The sequence below is a fragment of the Notolepis coatsorum genome (assembly GCF_963971535.1).
Source record: "Notolepis coatsorum genome assembly, chromosome: 9".
In the NCBI taxonomy this organism is placed as follows: Eukaryota; Metazoa; Chordata; class Actinopteri; order Aulopiformes; family Paralepididae; genus Notolepis; species Notolepis coatsorum.
The window spans coordinates 55,991,971-56,012,319 of NC_140173.1; the positions used below are offsets into that span (position 1 = coordinate 55,991,971).

At 42.4% G+C, this 20,349-nt stretch overlaps 1 protein-coding gene across 1 annotated transcript in view; it reads right to left on the reverse strand.

The window, feature by feature from the left end:
* The window catches only part of sptlc3 (serine palmitoyltransferase, long chain base subunit 3), a 154,603-nt gene extending 137,436 nt beyond the window's left edge, over positions 1-17,167 (reverse strand). Inside the window, exon 1 of the mRNA XM_084321704.1 lies at positions 16,997-17,167. Within this exon, the coding sequence (XP_084177830.1) occupies positions 16,997-17,128 (132 nt within the window). The 5' untranslated portion in view covers positions 17,129-17,167. The remainder of the gene's footprint in view (positions 1-16,996) is intronic.
* Between the last annotated feature and the right edge of the window lie 3,182 nt (positions 17,168-20,349).

A 20,349-nucleotide genomic window follows, 5' to 3' on the forward strand; every position in this document is an offset into this window, starting at 1 on the left:
ATATCATGCTGCGATTGGTTGATTAACTCTTTGGGGGTGTGGTCAAATCAGACCGCTTTCAGCCGAAGTAGATACCATTTGCTATGAACTACCATATCCATCAATAGAAGGCTTAACTAATCCACTAACTAGCAAACTAGGTTAGACAAATCTGTGTTTATTTATTTAGCATTTTCCATTCACTTACATGAAATGGTTAACAATAGCTTCGCTATGCTACAATATTGAGCTACTTCAATTCAATATAAATTCCGTGATACAGATTTGGGTGATGTACCCCAGTAGCTTTCAAACCATGTCACGCTAATTAGAATTCCAAAGTGCAGTGCATTGTTTGTTTAACAATAAAAACAATTTACATGATTCCACACTACTTCACAACGTCATCAAACTCGTTGAAACAAGAACCGCTCGATTTTCTGGTGAAAATGTGTTAAAAGCACCCCATCAGGAACAGTGACAATAGATACTGAACCGTGAACCCACACACTGTGGTTTCAAGAGGTGTTATACACCATTCAATCACAGAAAAGATGTTTCATAGTGGTTCCATACCATAGGCCTAAATAAGTCTTAAGGGCTCATTCACTTCTAATCTGGGAATAAATATACATCCACAAGAAAAATTAAACCATCTTCTGTAGTACCGTTGAACCATTCATACACAGCAACACACCTCCAACCAAGGTGTGAAAAACATGGAACAATATCTTTTCCTTTCCGGCAGTAATTGTATCAGCCACTTTTTTAGTAGTTGTAAAGAGGTGTTAGATTGTAAGATAAATAATTTAGGCTTATGTCAAAACACTGCAGTGCATTGTTTTTCAAAACACTGCCTTTTTTCTGGCATTTACCTTGCCCTTGGAGGGCTTGAGTAATGCATCCTATCAGCGTTCAGTGTAGCCAGCCTACCCTATTGGCTTCTCACATACCAGGTGATTCCTTTTTTACCACATGATATATAGAGAGACCATCCATCTTTGGCTCTGGCAGTTTACATAATGATAAGCGTACCCTTTGAGACCCACACTGGTGAGACAGGCTGACATTACCATCTTTCAGGGCCCGCTCAATTTTAAAGCAAAGATAGTGGTATCGTATGAAACTATAGACCTTGAGGAATCCGTAGATAGATACCATATATCATCATGCTAGCTTACCATTAAAAATGTGATAAATATTGCTCCAAAGTTAAGCAAAATCTTGAGGTCCACAGTCTGACCTTGGCGGCCTACTAGGGATGGGAATTGAGAATCGGAATCGATTGGGAACCGGTTCCTAATTGTCCGATTCCTGGAATCACATGCCTCCGTGACTATCGATTCCTCTTATCGATGCCATGTTTTTCCGACAGTTGCGCATTTAAAAACAATAACGTTAGTGCCACGATAAGGGCTCGATATTGCGACCGTTGTGTGTGCAGTGAAAACTGAAAGTGCTTTGCATCGTAGTCATTCATTTACATGGTAAAGTAACGTTAGCGGCTAGCTAGCTAAATAGCCATGCTCATTGCAGAGAGAGAACACTGAGCTGGCCTTTATTTATACAGGTAGTGTTACAAAGGGTCAGATTAAACCGAATATATATATTTATTACTTGAGATATATTGTATAGTATTTGTATATCGTCTGATATCCCTTGTATATTCTTGTACATATACACGGAATATCCCTTTACCTAGTACAGGACAGACCATAATATTCGTTCTCCTATTGGAAGCGATCCCCTAGGCGCCACGGCCATACCCCCCAATGTCTAGTTCAAAGTCACCGCCAAGACATGCCTGGACATGACCGGCTCTGCGCAAGAATACAAGACAGAAATAAGGTTGGCACTAGATTGTTCACCGTACGTATAAATACGTTGCAGGTGGATACAGCAGTTAGTTAACCTAGAAACGTGTTACCCTCAAACGTAAAGCCTTCATCACGAGTCAACGACCAAGTGAAGTGAGCAACCGTGCATCTAAATAGAGCACTTATAACCGCGTGCGAATAGGACAGTAAAAGTGTCAGAGCTTAGTGTAATAACGTCAAGTTCGACCTAGTTAATGTGAAGTACCGTGCACCGGAGAATCGACACCGGTGAATGCAGAGCCCTTTCCGGCTGGATTATTATATAGCTTTGGTACCGTGGCTGCTGGATCAGAGAACCTTTCTACCCCGCTGCTGTGTGGGATTTACCCGTGAGGAACATCACTCGAGCCCGTCTCTAGGAGAGGCTGGCTGGCTTTCACCTATGCTGCACGCATACTTGGATTATAGCTGCTGCTTTCGTCTGCCGATCAAGGGAGTAATGTACCGCCTCCCGTAGCTGGAGCTTATTGATTCCCCGTTGATCCAGAGTTTGCATTCGAACATTCCTCCCCCTGCTGGCTTACAACCGGAGGGACCCCTTTTAGTATCTCCAGCTGATCTACTAGTGCAGTGTTTCTCAACTGGTGGGTCGCGACCCAAAAGTGGGTCGCGGGGCCATTTTGAGTGGGTCGCGGAAGTGTGTGAAAAGAAAAAAAAAAAAAAAGGGTTTTTTTTTTTTTTACTTTTTTTTTTCTCACTACCTATCTTTGTGAAAGTGGCTTCTCAGCTCTGGTCCAGCTGAAGACAAAGCGGAGGAACAGATTGGACATTGAGCATGACCTCAGAGTTGCTTTGTCTACCATCACCCCAGACTTTGAGACTCTTGTCAGGAGCAAACATCATCCCCAGTTATCCCATTAGTTCCCTGCATGTTAAGCTAAGAAGTCTGCTAAGAAGCATATTATTTATTATTATTTTATTTCATTGGGTTTTTAGCCCTAGTTGCACTTTTCTTGCAATCCCAGTTATCCCATTAGTTCCCCCAAACGTAGGTCTGTTATGTTAAGCTAAGAAATCTGCTAAGAAGCATATTATTTATTATTATTTTATTTCATTGGGTTTTTAGCCCTAGTTGCACTTTTCTTGCAATCCCAGTTATCCCATTAGTTCCCCCAAACTTAGGTCTGTTATGTTAAGCTAAGAAATCTGCTAAGAAGCATATTATTTATTATTATTTTATTTCATTGGGTTTTAGCCCTAGTTGCACTTTTGTTGCAACCTCAGTTATCCCATTAGTTCCCCCAAATTTAGGTCTGTTATTTTAAGCTAAGAAATCTGCTAAGAAGCATATATTATTTATTATTCTTTTATTTCATTGGGTTTTTAGCAATAGTTGCACTTTTGTTGCACTTGTGTTTATTTCATGTTTTGAAAGATTGCGTATTACTGCATTTTTTTTTTTACATAAATCATAGTGGTTCAACATTTTGGGTCGCGACTTAATGACTAAGGAAAATGTTGGGTCCCGAGGCTAGACCAGTTGAGAACCACTGTACTAGTGTACCATATATACTTCTTATATTACAGGTGCTCTTGACCTATTCATGCACATTCTTCGCCTTACAAGCGCAACTCTAATTCTCAAGTAATGTAAGATAATCTTAGTGCTGCTAATAAATATTATTCTAACCCATATTTGTTGTGGAACCGTGTCATTGTGGAGGTGTTCATCTCATATACCTGTGTACTGTATGACCAGTAGTAATGTACATAAGACAGTAGTGGTTTAATGATACCATACTTATTAATACAGTCAGGGAATTGTACCCCTCAGTTACAGGTAGGTTATTGCTAACAAATTATCTTTTGCAATAACAACCTGTTGAATGCAACTACAGTTCAATAGATTCAATTAGTTCTCAAATAAATTTTATTTAAGTGTATAGTTAATACATTTTTTTACAGTTTTTGTATTTTTCTGACATGGGGGCTCAACAATAAATGATAAATGACAATCAGAAATGTAAAGTTGCATGTTGTTATTCTAACCAGCTTAGTTCTGTTACATTTATAATGTATCAGGAATTAATAAGGGAATCAATAAATAATCGGATCGATAAGCAGAATCGATAATTGAATCGTATCAATAAAATCTTATCAATTCCCATCCCTACGGCCTACATTGACACAGGGCAAGTTTGCTCCCCAATCTTCACCAAGCGGCAGTAGATCTGTGGCTTTGGGCCTCAGTCCACCTGCACAGTCTCAGAGCTCTCCACATTGCTCATGTCTCGGGGGGGGGGGGGGGGACAGAGTGAATGATGATCCACATCATCCTTGGGTGGCCTTAGATGGCACGGGAAAGGTGTTTGCAGGTCACTGTGACTGTAATATTTTTTAAATTAAAAAAAATAAAGAAAATGTTGCCACAAATTTTGTGAATTATCGATACATGTTATATACAGTAGCTGCACCAATACTAGTGTCCTTGTCTCGAGTGACTGTTAACTTAATGAGATTTGTGCGTAGAGCTTACATGGTTTCATATTATTTATTCAGCTTAGGCGAAACATGCAGCCATGTAGCAGCCTTGCTCTTCAAGGTGGAGGCCGCCGTCCGCCTCGGCTACACCAGGACCGTGGGCACAGATGAATCCTGCCAATGGAATCAGTGCTTCACAAAGTCGGTCCAGCCAGCAAGGATCTGTGATATTGCCTTTTACAAGGATTCCTGTAAGCAGGACGTCAAGCCGAAGAAGCCACTGCCCCCAAATCCCACAGAGAGAGAACAGCAGGCCTTTTTGGACACCTTGGCTTCAGTGTCCTCTAAGCCTGTGGGCCTGTGTACTTTCACTGATTTCCAGGCACGCTTCATTGCGCAGACACCAGTTGCTACCCAACCACAAGTTCCACAGCCTCTACGCTCCTTGTACAAGGAGGAGTACAGGTCTCTAGATGATGACAGATTGAGGAGTCTGTGTGACGACCAATACAGACGACTCAAGTCAGTCAGTGAGGAAGACTGGCATTATGTCAATGTGGCCACGATCACACAGCGCCTGAGCAATGTGTGGTATGAGCAGCGTGTTGGACGCATCACAGCCTCTTCCTGCCACAAACTCAGGCTGTCAAAGTCCATGTCTCCGTCCGTGGTCAGAGACATTTGCAGCCCCACCAGTTAGAGGTTGGACCACATCGCAGCCATAAAATATGGCATCGATAACGAGGACAACGCATATGAGTATCTAGCACACATTTTGTCTGGATCCCCACCTCCACACACCATGCCCAGTGAGATCACCATTACCCATCCTGGGCCACACTCTGGCCATAAGATCACTAAGTCGGGCCTCGTCATCGACACGGAGAAGCCTTTCCTGGCTGCGTCCCCAGATGGCCTGATCTCCTGCGAGTGTTGTGGGCAAGGTGTCCTGGAGATCAAATGCCCATATAAACTGAGAGCTGGTCTGGGCGCTATCAGAGACCAACAAGATTACTGTGTGGCTGAGGACTTTACACTAAAGCCTCAACACCCCTACTACACCCAGGTACAGCTGCAAATGTACGTGACCAGACATACATATGCCGATCTTCTTATCTGGTCTCCCATTGATGCTGTGTGCATTAGAGTAGCACACAATGAGGCCTTCACTGACCAACTTGTGCTGCACCTTGAGGGTCTTTGGACAGGATGTGTTTCCTGAACTGCTGCAGAGAAACCTCGAGGCACAGGTACCAGTGTTACCCACCCAACAGGAGCAACAAGCGGCCAGCAGCACAAGCACTCCAGTCTACTGCTTGTGTAAAACAACAACAGAATCAGAGAGCATGGTTGGCTGTGACACCTGTGATGACTGGTTCCATCCCAGGTGTCTAAACCTCAAAAGGCTACCGAAAAGCAAGACGTGGTATTGCCCGGAGTGCAGAAAAAAGAAAAATAAGTCTAACCCTAACTAAGTTGCTGTACTCTGTCGTCTACTCTAAGCCATCCTATATTGGCAAAGTGGGCAGGGGTGAGGTGGGTTCTAGGAGTAAGGTCAAGCAGTAGTCTGACCAGTTTGTTTTGTGATGTTTGTAATTTAGTTTTTAGCCCTTTTGAAATTTTGTTCATAAAATTGTTCTGAATCAAGAAATTCAATGTCTTTATTTAAAGTGTAACTAATAGTCAGAAATTGGTTTTATAAAAAAATATTGGTAAATAAAAACAGCATTTATGTTAATTGTATCCTTTTAAAATGAAGAATTGTGCTTAGGAAAGTCCTTGAATTTAATTTTGCAATGTGTGGGAAACCTGACTGTAGCACTCAACACTTGAACATTGTTACTCAGCTGATAGAGGTGTACCCTTCTTGCTGTCTTGTTTTGTACCATAGAACAGTGGTCACCAACCTTTTTAAGCCCAAGATCACTTTTTTTTTTTTTTGGTGAAGGCAAGATCTACCTATTGAAGCGTTGAGAGAAAAAGACAGCCAAGATTGTACTTTAAACTAAATGACTTTTATTTGCCTGTATTCTAATTACATGCAATGCTTTGGTCCAACATTAAAACGTCAAAGTAGAACTGTAATATGTACTTTCTCAGTCAGTGCTAAGTGCAGTCATCTTATGCAGCATCACTTTTCACATCAAAACAAAAGTAGAACTGTAATGTGGACCTTCTCCTATTAATTAGCATTTTATAAAGTAGAACTGTAATGTGTACTTTCTCAGTCAGTGCTAAGTGCAGTCATCTTATGCAGCATCACTTTTCACATCAAAACAAAAGTAGAACTGTAATGTGGACCTTCTCCTATTAATTAGCATTTTATAAAGTAGAACTGTAATATGTACTTTCTCAGTCAGTACTAAGTGCAGTCCTCCTATGCAGCATCACTTTTCACATCAAAACAAAAGTAGAACTGTAATGTGGACTCTCATATTATTAACATTGACAAACATATTTACAATTAGCATTTTATAAAGTAGAACTGTAATGTATACTCTCAGTCAGTGCTAAGTGCAGTCATCTTATGCAGCATCACTTTTCACATCAAAACAAAAGTAGAACTAATGTGGACCTTCTCCTATTAATTAACATTGCCAAACATATTTACAATTAGCATTTTATAAAGTAGAACTGTAATATGTACTTTCTCAGTCAGTGCTAAGTGCAGTCCTCTTATGCAGCATCACTTTTCACATCAAAACAAAAGTAGAACTGTAATGTGGACTGTATCACAGGTCAATCACAAATGTATCTCTAATCCTTGAGAACAATGCTGTCTCCCAGATTCACCAAAGCGGCACAGACTCGGATGATCTTGTCGATGCTGCTGTATTGATCACGATTGGCTTCACCTGCTAGACTCTGAACACAGCAAATTGGAACTGGACCCTTTAGTATCGTGTATCGGTTCTTGACTAGTCCAATCACCCTCTCAATGTGGATCCGCACTGATGAGATTTTACGGGCTCTCTCCTAGGGCTGGGCGATATAACGATAAATATCGTGATATATTTTAATAATCGATATCGAATATTGAAATAAAAAATAATTTTTTTTTTTTTTTTTTTTGTGACCTGCAACATGGCAGTTTTAAAACCAGAGACAGTGGACAGACTTGTCTTTCTTGCCTGCAACTTAAAGTAATGGCTTTGCTTGTCCAAATGACAATACTGACCAAATTGAGATTTATTTTTCTCTTGTCAATTTATTTTGTTTGCTTTCTAATTTAAAATACAGTTTGAAACCGTCTGTACACAGTAGGCTATGTGTGCTAGCAGAACTAGACTCCAGTCACGAGTCACGGTGCACATGTGCGGTGGTTTGTCCACCAAAAAAGCGCCAAAAGATCGAAAATAAACTAGCAGAGCCAGAACTGTTCAACTCCCCTGGAGCCACAGCCAGCAGAGAAGGCAGTTTACTTTCGCTTTTAAACCAGCTGCAGCCTGAGAACTGGAGTGTGAGGGGATGTAACACTAAAGATGGCGGCAATGACAAAGAATTGCTGCAAAATAAACATACATCTGTTGTTAATTTTTTTATTTTTTTTTAATACTTATAACAATTCGATAATTATCGATATCGAGAAATATGATAACATTATCATATCGTTATCGCGATATGATTTTTTTCCATATCGCCCAGCCCTACTCTCTCCACCTCCTCTGCAGACAGCCGCTTCTTGTTCCTCGTAAATGGGGGTAGAATTAGTTGTGCACCGCAAACAGATGCAAAGTCATCCTCAAGTGTGAAACCCCTGTCTGCCAGGATCTGATCCCCGGGCATGTGCAGCGCAGGGTTTATAAATCCACACTCCCTGACAATATGGATATCTGAGGCTCTGCCTCCCCAGGCCTGGGACACGAAGTTAATGTGACCCACTGGGCTGCACGATATGAACACTTTCACTGTGGCGTGGCGTTTGTAGGAGGAATAGCACTGAGCACGAGCTTTAAGAGTTCTGGGTGCATCGATGAAAATTTCAAAACAATCTATGATTGATGCGAGACGAGGAAACTTTGTTTTGAATACTGGGGGGATGGTTGAGAATATGTGGTCCCTGCCCTGCCATTTAATCAAGAAGTCAAGCTTGACGTACATCAGGTCTATCCAGGTCCAGAACACTTTGATGACTGTTGCCTTTGACACACCTCTGATGTGGGAGATGAGGTCAAAGGACATGTCGTGACGCAGTTTGACAAGGGTGATAAATAGCTGATCTATGGGTGAGATTATGGTGCTCCTTGTCTTCTCTGTGTGCAAGAAAGAAAACAAGTTCTGAAGCACTGGCCAGGTAACACCTGTCATCATCTTGCATTTGGTGTTGTTGCTGTCCACAGATGAAGTGGTCAAGGAGCTTGACTCGACCTTGGTTCTCTGTTGGTCATCATCCTCCTTGGCTGCATCCCTCTCGGCCTCTCCTCTCTGAGAGACTGCATCTCGTCAAACAGAGACTGCTCAGTGATGGGAGGTGTGGCTGCTTCCTCAACTTGGGCTGCTGCCTCAACTTGGATGTCTTGGCTGCAACGTTTAGTCCTCTTGTGGGGAGTCACTTTAAATGAAATAAAAAACATACTAATAAGAAACTGCAATTTAGGAACCCATTGATTTTGGCACATAACTGAAAACTAGATGATATCACTTACGATGGTATGAAGAGGAGTTCCTTTTTGCACGCCGCTCATGGCGACTGATGTTCGTTGACGTAGATGGTGTAGACTGTGATGTTGAAGGGAATACAGATGGAATGTAGTCTGGGTGTGTTTGGTCATTGACCTTTGCACCTGAATGAATGAATGAATGAATGAATGAATGAATGAATGAATGAATGAAAACGTTATTAACAGATTGCAGAATGGATACAATACAATACGGCTCAATACACACAATTGTTAAGGGGATGCAGACCAGAGAAAGACGTTTGTCTTGTTTACATCAGGGTCCCCCATTTTCAATTCATAGTGACATTTGTGACACTCAACATACATGACATCATGAGATTTATGGCATAGGGACATACAGGTATATAGTACTGTTACATTTGTGACATAATATGATATGCAAATATACAGTACTGCAGTGTTACCCCATAGATCCTGACAGATAGTATATACATATGACATGTATATTACAAGCAATACGACTATTCAATAACAAGTCCTTAGAGCAAGGACAACACTGAATGTGATTGATAAATAGTATACTAGTAACATATAAAAATGAAAAAGGCATGTAGGCTACACTGAGAATGGACTATTATGGGGAAGTAGCTAGCAGAGACTGCTAGCTAATCAATCAATCAGCTAGCAGCTAACATCTGCTGTTTACAGCCTCACAGCCAATACAACTTAATTTACTATATAAATATTTGTTCCTTATTCTCACCTTTTATGAAATGGGTAGAGCAGACATACGTAGAATTTGATGGGGGACCAGGGTCTGCTTTGGTCGACTCTCCCGTCTGCATCTACGTGTGCCCTCTTGATAGCTGCCAGCCACTTTTTCCTCCGTGATTCCTCGACGGGTATTATATAAAACTGCAGATTTGGGTATTTTTTTTGTCATTAGTACAATGCGTAACACAGCAGCTCTTTGGCATTGTGAAGGACTGAAGAAAATTCCGCTTGAAAGTCTTTAATTTGCCGCTTTAACATCCGTTTCTCCACTAAATGAAGCGTACACAATGTACCAGACTGAACAGGTTCCCCCCACGCTGCAGTTGCCTAGCAACAACAGACAGAAAGTTGACTTCGAGAATTGTCACATAGTGAGAGGTTCCACAGCTCAAGCAAACCCCCACCAATTGGTACAGGCTTGTATTTTGGTTTGGCTCTTCTCGTTCTTTGTTATGCTATCGGTATCCTATTATTATGCAAAGTCTAGGTGATAGATAAGTGCCGGCCGCTACTTGGCGCACGGCGCGACGAGTCCAGTGACAATTGTGAATGCATTTGTGTGCGACTGTGCGCGCACGTGCACATCCGTGCGCGTACACGATTGCGCGTACTTCTGCTCAGCGAACTACTAGGACGGCGTGGTACCCCGTCCACCCACCACTGCATCCCTGGTCACACATGTTCTTAGCAGCTCACACTTGCACCATAGTTCTGCCCCTCTCGACTGTGACAAAAAGGTTTTGAAAAAACGTAATGTCATTTGATGCTATTCTTCTTTGTTTACTTGAATGGTTTGATCATTGATTGATGAGTGTAATATGGGGTTCTTAACCTGATAAACTAAAAGGATTTATGTTAAAATAACACAAGCCAACATATATTTTTACATCTATGCAAGCAATATGTGTAACCTGTTACCTGAATAATAAATACAGAAACAATATGTAGTTTAACACTTTGGCTGCCATGAAACGTCTTCATTGCCGGCCATGCTCAAGTTGCCGGAGGACGCTGTACAGCGTCCTTATATCAATATTTCAAAAACCAGGAGGACCCACTGAGCTCTCTGGCGGTTCAGGAGCGCCATCTGGTGGCCGATCGGCGCAATCGCTTTAACAGGAAGTGGCATAGAGGTTGTGCTGGACCTCCGTATTACTTCCGGGCGCTCGCTATAGGTCCCGGCATTCTAGCTCGTCACAATACACAGTGATCGATTGCCAATAACTCGATAAACAACATGATTTGGACGTATATACCATTATACAAGCTGGAGATGGACCGGGTAAATCTACATCCCATAATGACTGGCAGACCCCAGGTGGTGAGAGCAGGCAACTGCACCTCCTCATCCATCACCCTCAACATAGGGGCCCCCCAGGGCTGTGTTCTGAGTCCCCTCCTCTACTCCCTGTACACACACGACTGTGTGGCTCAGCGGAGTAGCAATACAATCGTCAAATTTGCTGACGACACAGTGGTGGTGGGCCTGATCTCTGCCAACGACGAGAGGGCCTACCTGGAAGAGGTCAAGGTCCTGGCGGGATGGTGCCAGGAAAACAGCCTCTCCCTGAACGTCAGCAAAACAAAGGAGATGATTGTGGACTTCAGGAGGTCGGGGGTCAAGGACTACAGCCCCCTCAGCATCGACGGGGCACCGGTTGAGAGAGTCAACAGCTTCAAGTACCTCGGAGCCCACATATCCGAGGACTTGAAATGGACCATACACATTAACAGTGTGGTGAAGAAGGCACGACAACGCCTCTACTTCCTCAGGCGCCTAAGGAAGTTCCAAGTCAGCCAGAAGATCCTTAAGAACTTCTACTCATGTACAATAGAGAGCATCTTGACCGGCAACATCACCTCCTGGTTTGGGAATAGCACTGCAAAAGACCAAAGCAGACTACAAAGAGTGACACGTTCAGCCGAACGCACAATCGGAGGGGGGCTCCCCACCCTCCAGAACATTTACTACAAGCGTTGCAAGGGGAAGGCTAAGAGAATTATTAAGGACTCGAGCCACCCGAACAACTGCCTCTTTGAACTGCTGCCGTCAGGCAAGCGATACAGGAGTCTCAAGGCGAGCACAGAAAGACTCAGAAGTAGCTTCTATCCCCAGGCCATCAGGCTGCTAAACGAACAATGAATGAACACTACACAACAACAACCACCAAACACACATAGCACACACATCCACACGCACACACTCACTTTAAACAAACACACTGTAGCACCCACTACACACACTTTATAGCACACACCCACTTTAAACAAACACACTGTAGCACCCACTCCCCACACTTTATATTTATGGATGAAGGATTGCACTACAACTCGTACACCTTACTGTAAATTGTACCTAAAATTGTACCTCATCCCATTTCTGCTTTGCACTAGATAGTACTGTACACTAGTACACTGCATAGTTGTGTATTGTATATTATATGGTAACTCAGAACATTGTACATATGTCTATACCGAACAACTGTGACCTCATTTTCTTCTTCTAAATTCATGCTATATTATGTTATTATGTTATTGATACTATCTTGTCTAGCACAGTCTCTGGAGCGTAACAGTAAGAAGCATTTTGTATGAAAGTATTCTGTACTTCTGTATGACAACTATTAAAGAACTTGAACTTGAACTTGAACTTGATAAGATTTCTACTCTACGATGATCGCCCAACGGCGCTCGGAGACTGGGGTGAGTTTCAGCGTGTAACGTTACAGTCTTTGATACTAACTGCTATTATCAACATTTGACCCACATTAGATGATTGGTATAACGCTGCCCACGGAATTATAAACGCCCCCTAGCCCATCCGGTCAACATCAGATGACGTGTAGTAACTTCTAGAAGTACGTCTAGTTGGAATTTTTTATATCGCGCTGATTGCCATAAAACTGTATTGCATCATCAATATAATGCATTTGGGGCTATAGATCACATTCTGGAGAAAGCTGCAGAAAGAGATGAAAACACTTATACATTAGACCATACTTTACTATGAATATGTGAATGAAAAAGTTTAACGTTGCTACACAATGAACAATACATATAGGACTTTGAATGGGCCCTAATAATGGCAATGTAGCAATAGAAGTTAAAAAGTTATAGCCATGCAAAGAAGGGGTACTTCTCCATAGACAAATAGAGCCGGCAACCTATGGTATATCATGAATTTAACCCAAGGCAACCAAAGTGTTAACAATATGTAAAGGAGTAGTTACATTTATACGGTCTTCAGCCCTTGAGGGCAACCATAAAGCTGATGTGGCCCTCGGTGAAAATGAGTTTGACACCCCTGATCTAGTGGGTTCTAGTACCAGCTGGGACAAATTAAGGGCACCACTAATCTCCTTCAGGTGATTGGATGCACCACTCAACCAATTCAGATTAAAGTCACCGAAAACAGTCAATTCAGCATCATAATACAGAGAAACTATTGTGTCAAATGGAACCGGGGTCAGCAGATGGGGGTCTATAGACCTGAGACCTCCCACCACAATCACAGAGACGGGTCCTAAACACATTAACATTCAGTACAAGAAATGGAAAACCTTTTGGTAGGCTGAAAGCATTCAAAGGTGTAGCAGAGAAACTTGATTTAACAGTTACCCCCATCCCCACCCACCTCCAATGTAGTTTCCCCCCCCCCACCTACCCAACCTCCTCCAATGTACAGTTTCTTCCCCCTCAAATGTATACTCTCTTTTTTAGACTCTTTTTGTATCACAAACAGTACTGTATTGTAGATCTGGTATGTCATAAATGTCTAGATGTAGCAGTACTGTATCTGTGTATGTCATGTTACGATGAATTGAAAATGGGGGACCCTGATGTAAACAAGACGAAAGTCTCTCTGGTCTGCACAGTAGCGGCTGGTACTATCGCAGCCTTGTGGGTCGCAGCCGGGGGTTCACGTTAGGTCGAGTTGAAAATGTAATGCTCCGAGATGCTCTGGAGCAATCTCTCTCTCTGTCTCTCGGATCAATCCAATAAAATAATTAACACATGTATGTTGTCATTTTAAACAACTCACCATTCATTCATTATGCATCAGCAGCAGCTAAATTAATGTTATAGTTCACAACACAGCAGCGCGTTTTGAATCGCTAGCCTATTATCGTCTCAGCAAGCACAGTCAATAATTTCCGTAGCCGCATTTCTCGGAGACAGCTGTGTATAGCGAGAGAGAGAGCGAGAGAGACTCACTGTTTAGTTGAAACGTCCAGGGCAGGAGGGCTTGATAAAGTGTATAATCCACTGTTGATGTATTCCAGACCACTGTCCACTGTCCAGACTGCATCCGCCATATAGCTTGTTAGCCAAGTGTTAGCTGTTAGCAGTTAGCACCACACAACACAAGTACTTCATTTCTTTGTCCATTTCCGCGTCGAACAGACTGCAAACTACCTGGCGTTCTATCGCCATGCTCTAAGACAAACTCTAACCTTAACCAACTTTGAAAGAGTGCCTAAGCTTAACCGTCGAAAGAACTTGCAGTCACGCTCTAAGACAAATAGCTGCATCTCACAACAACTATCTACCACCAACCTAGAATTGGAACATAGAAATTTGGCGTCGGCCAATCAGAGAGCGTCTCCGCGAAATGCGGCTACGGAAATTCTTGACGCTGCTATGGACGCTTGCCTAGACCGCTTCAAATCGCGCCCGGTTTCCAACATAATACATCATATTTCAACGCACAGCGCGTTACGCACTGATTGGCTGCGACGGATACAGCGATGACGCACTCAGAGCGTTATTGCGTCTAGCCCAGGCGAGAAATACGGCTAGGAGCCGCTAGGAGAAATGCGGCTATGCTCAGTGAGTCACTTCCTGTTCAGGAAAACGATAATTTTTTATATATTAACGTTATATTGTGCATTGGAAACACAAACATACTTAAAATGAGTAAATATTATTCATTTTAAACATGTTTATATTATTTATAGGGCTATAAAACAAAAAACAAAAAAAATAAATGTCTTGTTCTTCTCTATTTTAACCAGGGTTCACCAGGGGGGTCGGCGCCCGAGCGCCCCTAGTGGCGAGCCGCCACTGGGTCTGCATCCCCTTAACAATTGTGTGTATTGAGCTGTACTGTACCCATTCTGCAATCTGTTAATAACATTTTCAATCAATCAATCATACCCACCCTCGTTTTGATTGATTGATTGATTGATTGATTGATTGAAAAGTGTATTAACAGATTGCAGAATGGGTACAGTACAGTACAGCTCAATACATACAATTGTTAAGGGGATGCAGACCAGAGAAAGACTTTCGTCTTGTTTACATCAGGGTCCCCCATTTTCAATTCATCAAAACCCTGCCAACTCAGTCTACCCTATACAAATTATAATCGAATAGAGCTACCTCCAAGTCACTAATGGGGCCTACTCTTTTTAAGTTTCACTCAACACCAGGGTTCGTCTGCCCAACTAATATATTCACATGATCTATATTCAGTTAAACTCCTAACATTCAAGTGAATTGACCCCAAACGGCTTCTCTTCTTAAAATATGTGTGATGAATTGAGTAGGGAACAGTCAGAAGTAGTGACAGAAGGCTGTGTGGAGGGATTGCAATTAACACTTTGAGTGCCGGGACACGTCTTCTCACGTCTTTGCTGGCCATGCTAAAGTTGCCGGGGGACGCTGTACAGCGTCCTTATATCAATATTTCAAAAATCTGCGATCGGATTCATAATGTCCCTCCGCTGGCCTGAGATCCACCAGCAGGACCCACTGAGCTCTCTGGCGGTTCAGGAGCGCCATCTGGTGGCCGATCGGCGCAACCGCTTAACAGGAAGCGCAGTAGAGGTTTTGCTAGACGTCCGTATTGCTTCCGGCCACTCGGTACATGTCCCGTGACTCTAGCTCGTCACACTACATAGCGATCGATTGCCAATAACTCGATAAACAACATGATTTGGACGTATATACCATTATACAAGCTGGAGATGGACCGGGTAATAATATATCCCATAATGATAAAATTTCTACTCGACGATGATCGCCCAACGGCGCGCGGAGACTGGGGTGAGTTTCAGCGTGTAACGTTACCGTCTTCGATAATAACTGATATTATCAACATTTGACCCACATTAGATGATTGGTATAACGCTGCCCACGGAATTATAAACGCCCCCTCGCCCATCCGGTCAACATCAGATGACGTGTAGTAACTTCTAGAAGTACGTCTAGTTGGAATTTTTTATATCGCGCTGATTGCCATCAAACTGTATTTCATCATCAATATAATGCATTTGGGGCTATATATCACGTTCTGGAGAAAGCTGCAGAAAGACATGAAAACATACTTATACATTAGACCATACTTTACTATGAATATGTGAATGAAAAAGTTTAACGTTGCTACACAATGAACAATACATATAGGACTTTGAATGGGCCCTAATAATGGCAATGTAGCAATAGAATTTAAAAAGTTATAGCCCTGCAAAGAAGGGGACTTTCTCCATAGACAAATAGCGCTGGCAATCTATGGTATATCATTAATTTAACCTTAGGCAACCAAAGTGTTAACGTGGAGGTATCTACAGGATATTAACAGTATATCCAGCGGTACATGTCATATTATGTTACGATGCATTGAAAATGAGGGACCCCGATGTAAACAAGACAAAAGTCTTTCTCTGGTCTGCATACCCTTAACAATTGTGTGTATTGAGCTGTACTGTATTGTACCCATTCTGCAATCTGTTCATACAATTTTCAATCAATCACTCAATCAAACTAGGCACAGGAATGATACAAGAGGTATCTGTGTTCCAATCTTGGGAACAGGTGTGGGTGGGTGGGGTCATGAAAGTTGAAATGCTGTGCAAATCAAAACACAATGTTTGCGACTAGAGCGAATAGCAGTGCTAAAATGCATCTCAAATCAATCTTCAGATCTACTGTTGACATTGTAGCCTCCGCCCTGTTTAAAATGGTTCTACACAGAATGGGGTCTGCAGGTGCAATCTGATTATGAGCTGAATTCAAATCAAGGCAGAGCCTGAAAGAGAAAATACCGTTTCTACTGCACAATTGTCTAGTCTCTTGAAAGTGTATCCGAAGTTAATCTAAATCTCTTTCCAGAAGTTGGTTCCACTTTAGCGGGGGTAACACCGTGACACAGCTATAGTCTACAAACAGGTTTTTTACTGATACAAATAATGATATCCATATTCATACGCCGGAGGCTCGTCTTACTACTAGTGTACAAGAAGGAATAATAACCGGCGCCGCTAGCTAACAAATAAGATGTCAGGTCTAACGTTACGTGAAATGTTCATGGCCAGGACATACCTGGCTCTTGTTGTTGCGATGTCCATTTTTCTTGAGATTTAGGTCTTTCATAATCATACCATTCTGGTTCAGGTGTAATTTTACATCCCTGTCAGGCATGCGAGAGAGAGCCCCGGCAGTTGTTCTTGCCATTCCTCTTCTGCAGAGACCGTGTGGACTGACTGTCTGTATCGTCGCCCCCGGCTGTGAGTGTCAGGTTGTTTGATGGAACCGGTTTGCTGCTGCAGCATGGGAGGAAGGTGACTTCCTACTTGTAGACCTGCTGTTGCTGCTGCATGGGGAAGGTGACTTCCTACTTGTAGACCTGCTGTTGCTGCAGCATGGGGAAGGTGACTTCCTACTTGTATACAGTACCCGCTGTTGCACTAACAGCCAATGCACAGTGCTCAGACTTGAGACTCTAGTCTAATGTTGTGATGTGCTTTTTGTGAAACACCGTTGTTTCATGTAGAGGGATCTTCCAGAAAATAATTGCAACCCATTATTTGCAACCCATCTGTCACTATGCATTGAAAATGGGGGACCCTGATGTAAACAAGACGAAAGTCTTTCGCTGGTCTGCATTCCCTTAACAATTGTGTGTATTGAGCCGTAGGCTACTGTATTGTACCCATTCTGCAATCTGTTAAATAAAGTTTTCATTCATTCATTCATTCATTCATTCATTCATTCATTCATTCATAGCCCTTGGCAAATTAGTTTATGGTGCAAATGCTGCACCTATTATTCAGAATGATATACCTTCAAAAAGGGAAGAGGGAGTTATTTGACTCATTACACGTGTGCAGAAATAGTGCTGTGGAAATGGAAATACAGACTGTATTATATTGTTGTGGAATATTTTAAATTAGTCAATGACTGAGTGAACTGTAGAAATGAGATAAGAGTCAGTTGTATATAAAAACATAGAACATAGTTTAATATCTGTGCTTCCACAGAGATCAGTTTATAGAGAGACACACATGTGTACACACAAGCGTCTGACCAGAAAGTGACCAGAAAGAGGTCTGGTCAGACACAGATTATAGATACAGATAATACATAATTGAAATGACGTACATTAGACATCCAGATATGACAAGAAGGGTAAACAAAATATGCCCTAGTTAGGGAGTCATAACAAAGATTAGATATGGCCTTGCTATGGCTCACACTAGGACTGAAAGAGATAGGCCAAATGTCATCTCTCCCCAACCTTGGTCATTGTTAAAGAGACAGTGTCTGAGCTGTTATACTAGTTGACCTATATTAAACTAGTCGATCTGTACAGAGATTTAAACACAGATGGACATAGATAAACATTTCCATTACAATATATATATATATATAGAGAGAGAGAGAGAGAGAGAGAGAGAGAGAGAGAGAGAGAGAGAGAGAGAGAGAGAGAGAGAGAGAGAGAGAGAGAGAGAGAGATGTATTTAAAAAAAAATATATATACTTTAGATACTTAACATTCAACATCAAATAGGTTTATCGTTTTGTTTTGGTATAATTTGCATGCAACACTGATAAGCAATGTCCATGCATGTCCATTTCCTACAGCATTGATACTGTAATAAATACGTGAGTTATACCAGTAGCAGGAGAAACTACTACTTAGCAGGGAAACTGCTATTTGTCCGAATGCCTGAAATAACCAACCGTACAACCGATTTACAAGGAATACCACTTTATTTCTTTAAGGTCCTATGCTAACAATAATATGAGATATATTAATTAAAACCTATGAGCCATGAAGCCGATACGCATTTCCCCTCTGCGACAGGACAGGGTTTAACAGAACCAGAGAATGCAGCAGGTATAGACAGACGTCCCCTAGGTAAATTATATCACCTCTACGTTAATCACTCTATACATTACAGCACTATCACATATAGGTAAACCCTTCACCTCTAGGTAGAGTACATCTCACAGCACACTTTTATATGGGCAACAACCCTTAATTTAAATGAGGTACGGTACATACACAATGCACAACAATAGTCACACACACACTCTTTATCCGACTAGCGGGTCCATGTGAATATCTAGGGCATCGCCGTCCGCTATCAGCCCACGCCCTCGCTGTAAATCCTCCGCCACCTCTCTCTCTTGGTACGGCCTCCGGTCCAATAGGACACTTTATTACAACACCTAAGTAATTCATACAGGGGACTAGGGGTCCCTAATTGGGCGGACTAATCGGACCCCGTAAAGGTCGTCTGCAACCATAACTCAGTCACCCTCGATATGAGGCACGCAATTATGAACATGCATATGTCACAGTAACACACGTCAAAACACCCTCTTTAAGAGGCACGGCACGTTATACAAAGGAGATGCCAATCACACACCCGGCCCGCTAATCACACTCTCAAATAGGCACTGATAGATAATGGATCAATACACACTAATTATGGCAGACTCCCCAGGTCCGAATTACCCCTCCCGCTTGCTTCCCCTGTTCCCCTGCAATTGGTCATACAATATCTATACAACATATACCAGCCTGGGCTATATAATAAATAGGGCATATAAAAGGACTAGTCAAATATGCAGGTTAATTAAGGGCACGATATCATACAGATAAGGTAACTAGAAAATACACAATATCCCATATACAATATATATATATACAGTAGGCCTACACAGTTATAAAAATAGACTGTAATACAAAATCTTATACTAAGTGCAAATGTGGGTAACAGTGGACTTAAATCGCCGCACGGCGTGACCCCCCCGAGGGTCGACGCTTTGGACCCCGTCCAACTCTCCGGACGAATGTTCCGGCACACGGTGGTCCTCCCGGTTGCAGTTGAATTTGCAACCTGGTAACGTACTCGGTGTCCGCGAGGACGAGCCAAGTATAAAGTCTTTTGGGAGCGATGTAACTCAGACCCGCTATGTCCCGTCCCTATCTGTCTCCAGGAGGGTAAGCCTCCCCTCCTCTCGCTACCGGTACCTGTGGACGCTGGCTAACTTGTCTTCATCGCCGGTGGATAACTCTCCACGATCGACCCCACCCCCCGGCCCTAACCGAGTCTGGTTACTGCTTGTGTGCTCCCACCTCGATCTCTGAGTCCCACTGGCTTATCAAACAGTCTCAGCGTCTCATCCCCGCACACAATCAGCAACACCTGCGTTCAATAATGAAGCCACTTGAGTCCCTGCTCCTGACGTCATCACCTCGGCCCATTCACATCACAATACCACTGTGTCCGGGATAGGAGCAGCATTATGAGTGGCCAAATGGAATCTCTACAATTTGATCATTAACTATATATATATAACTTGTATAACTTGTCTTGATTCATATTGCCATGTGAAAATGAATAATAATGCAAACCATCAGAACTTAGTACGCTAAAGGGAGC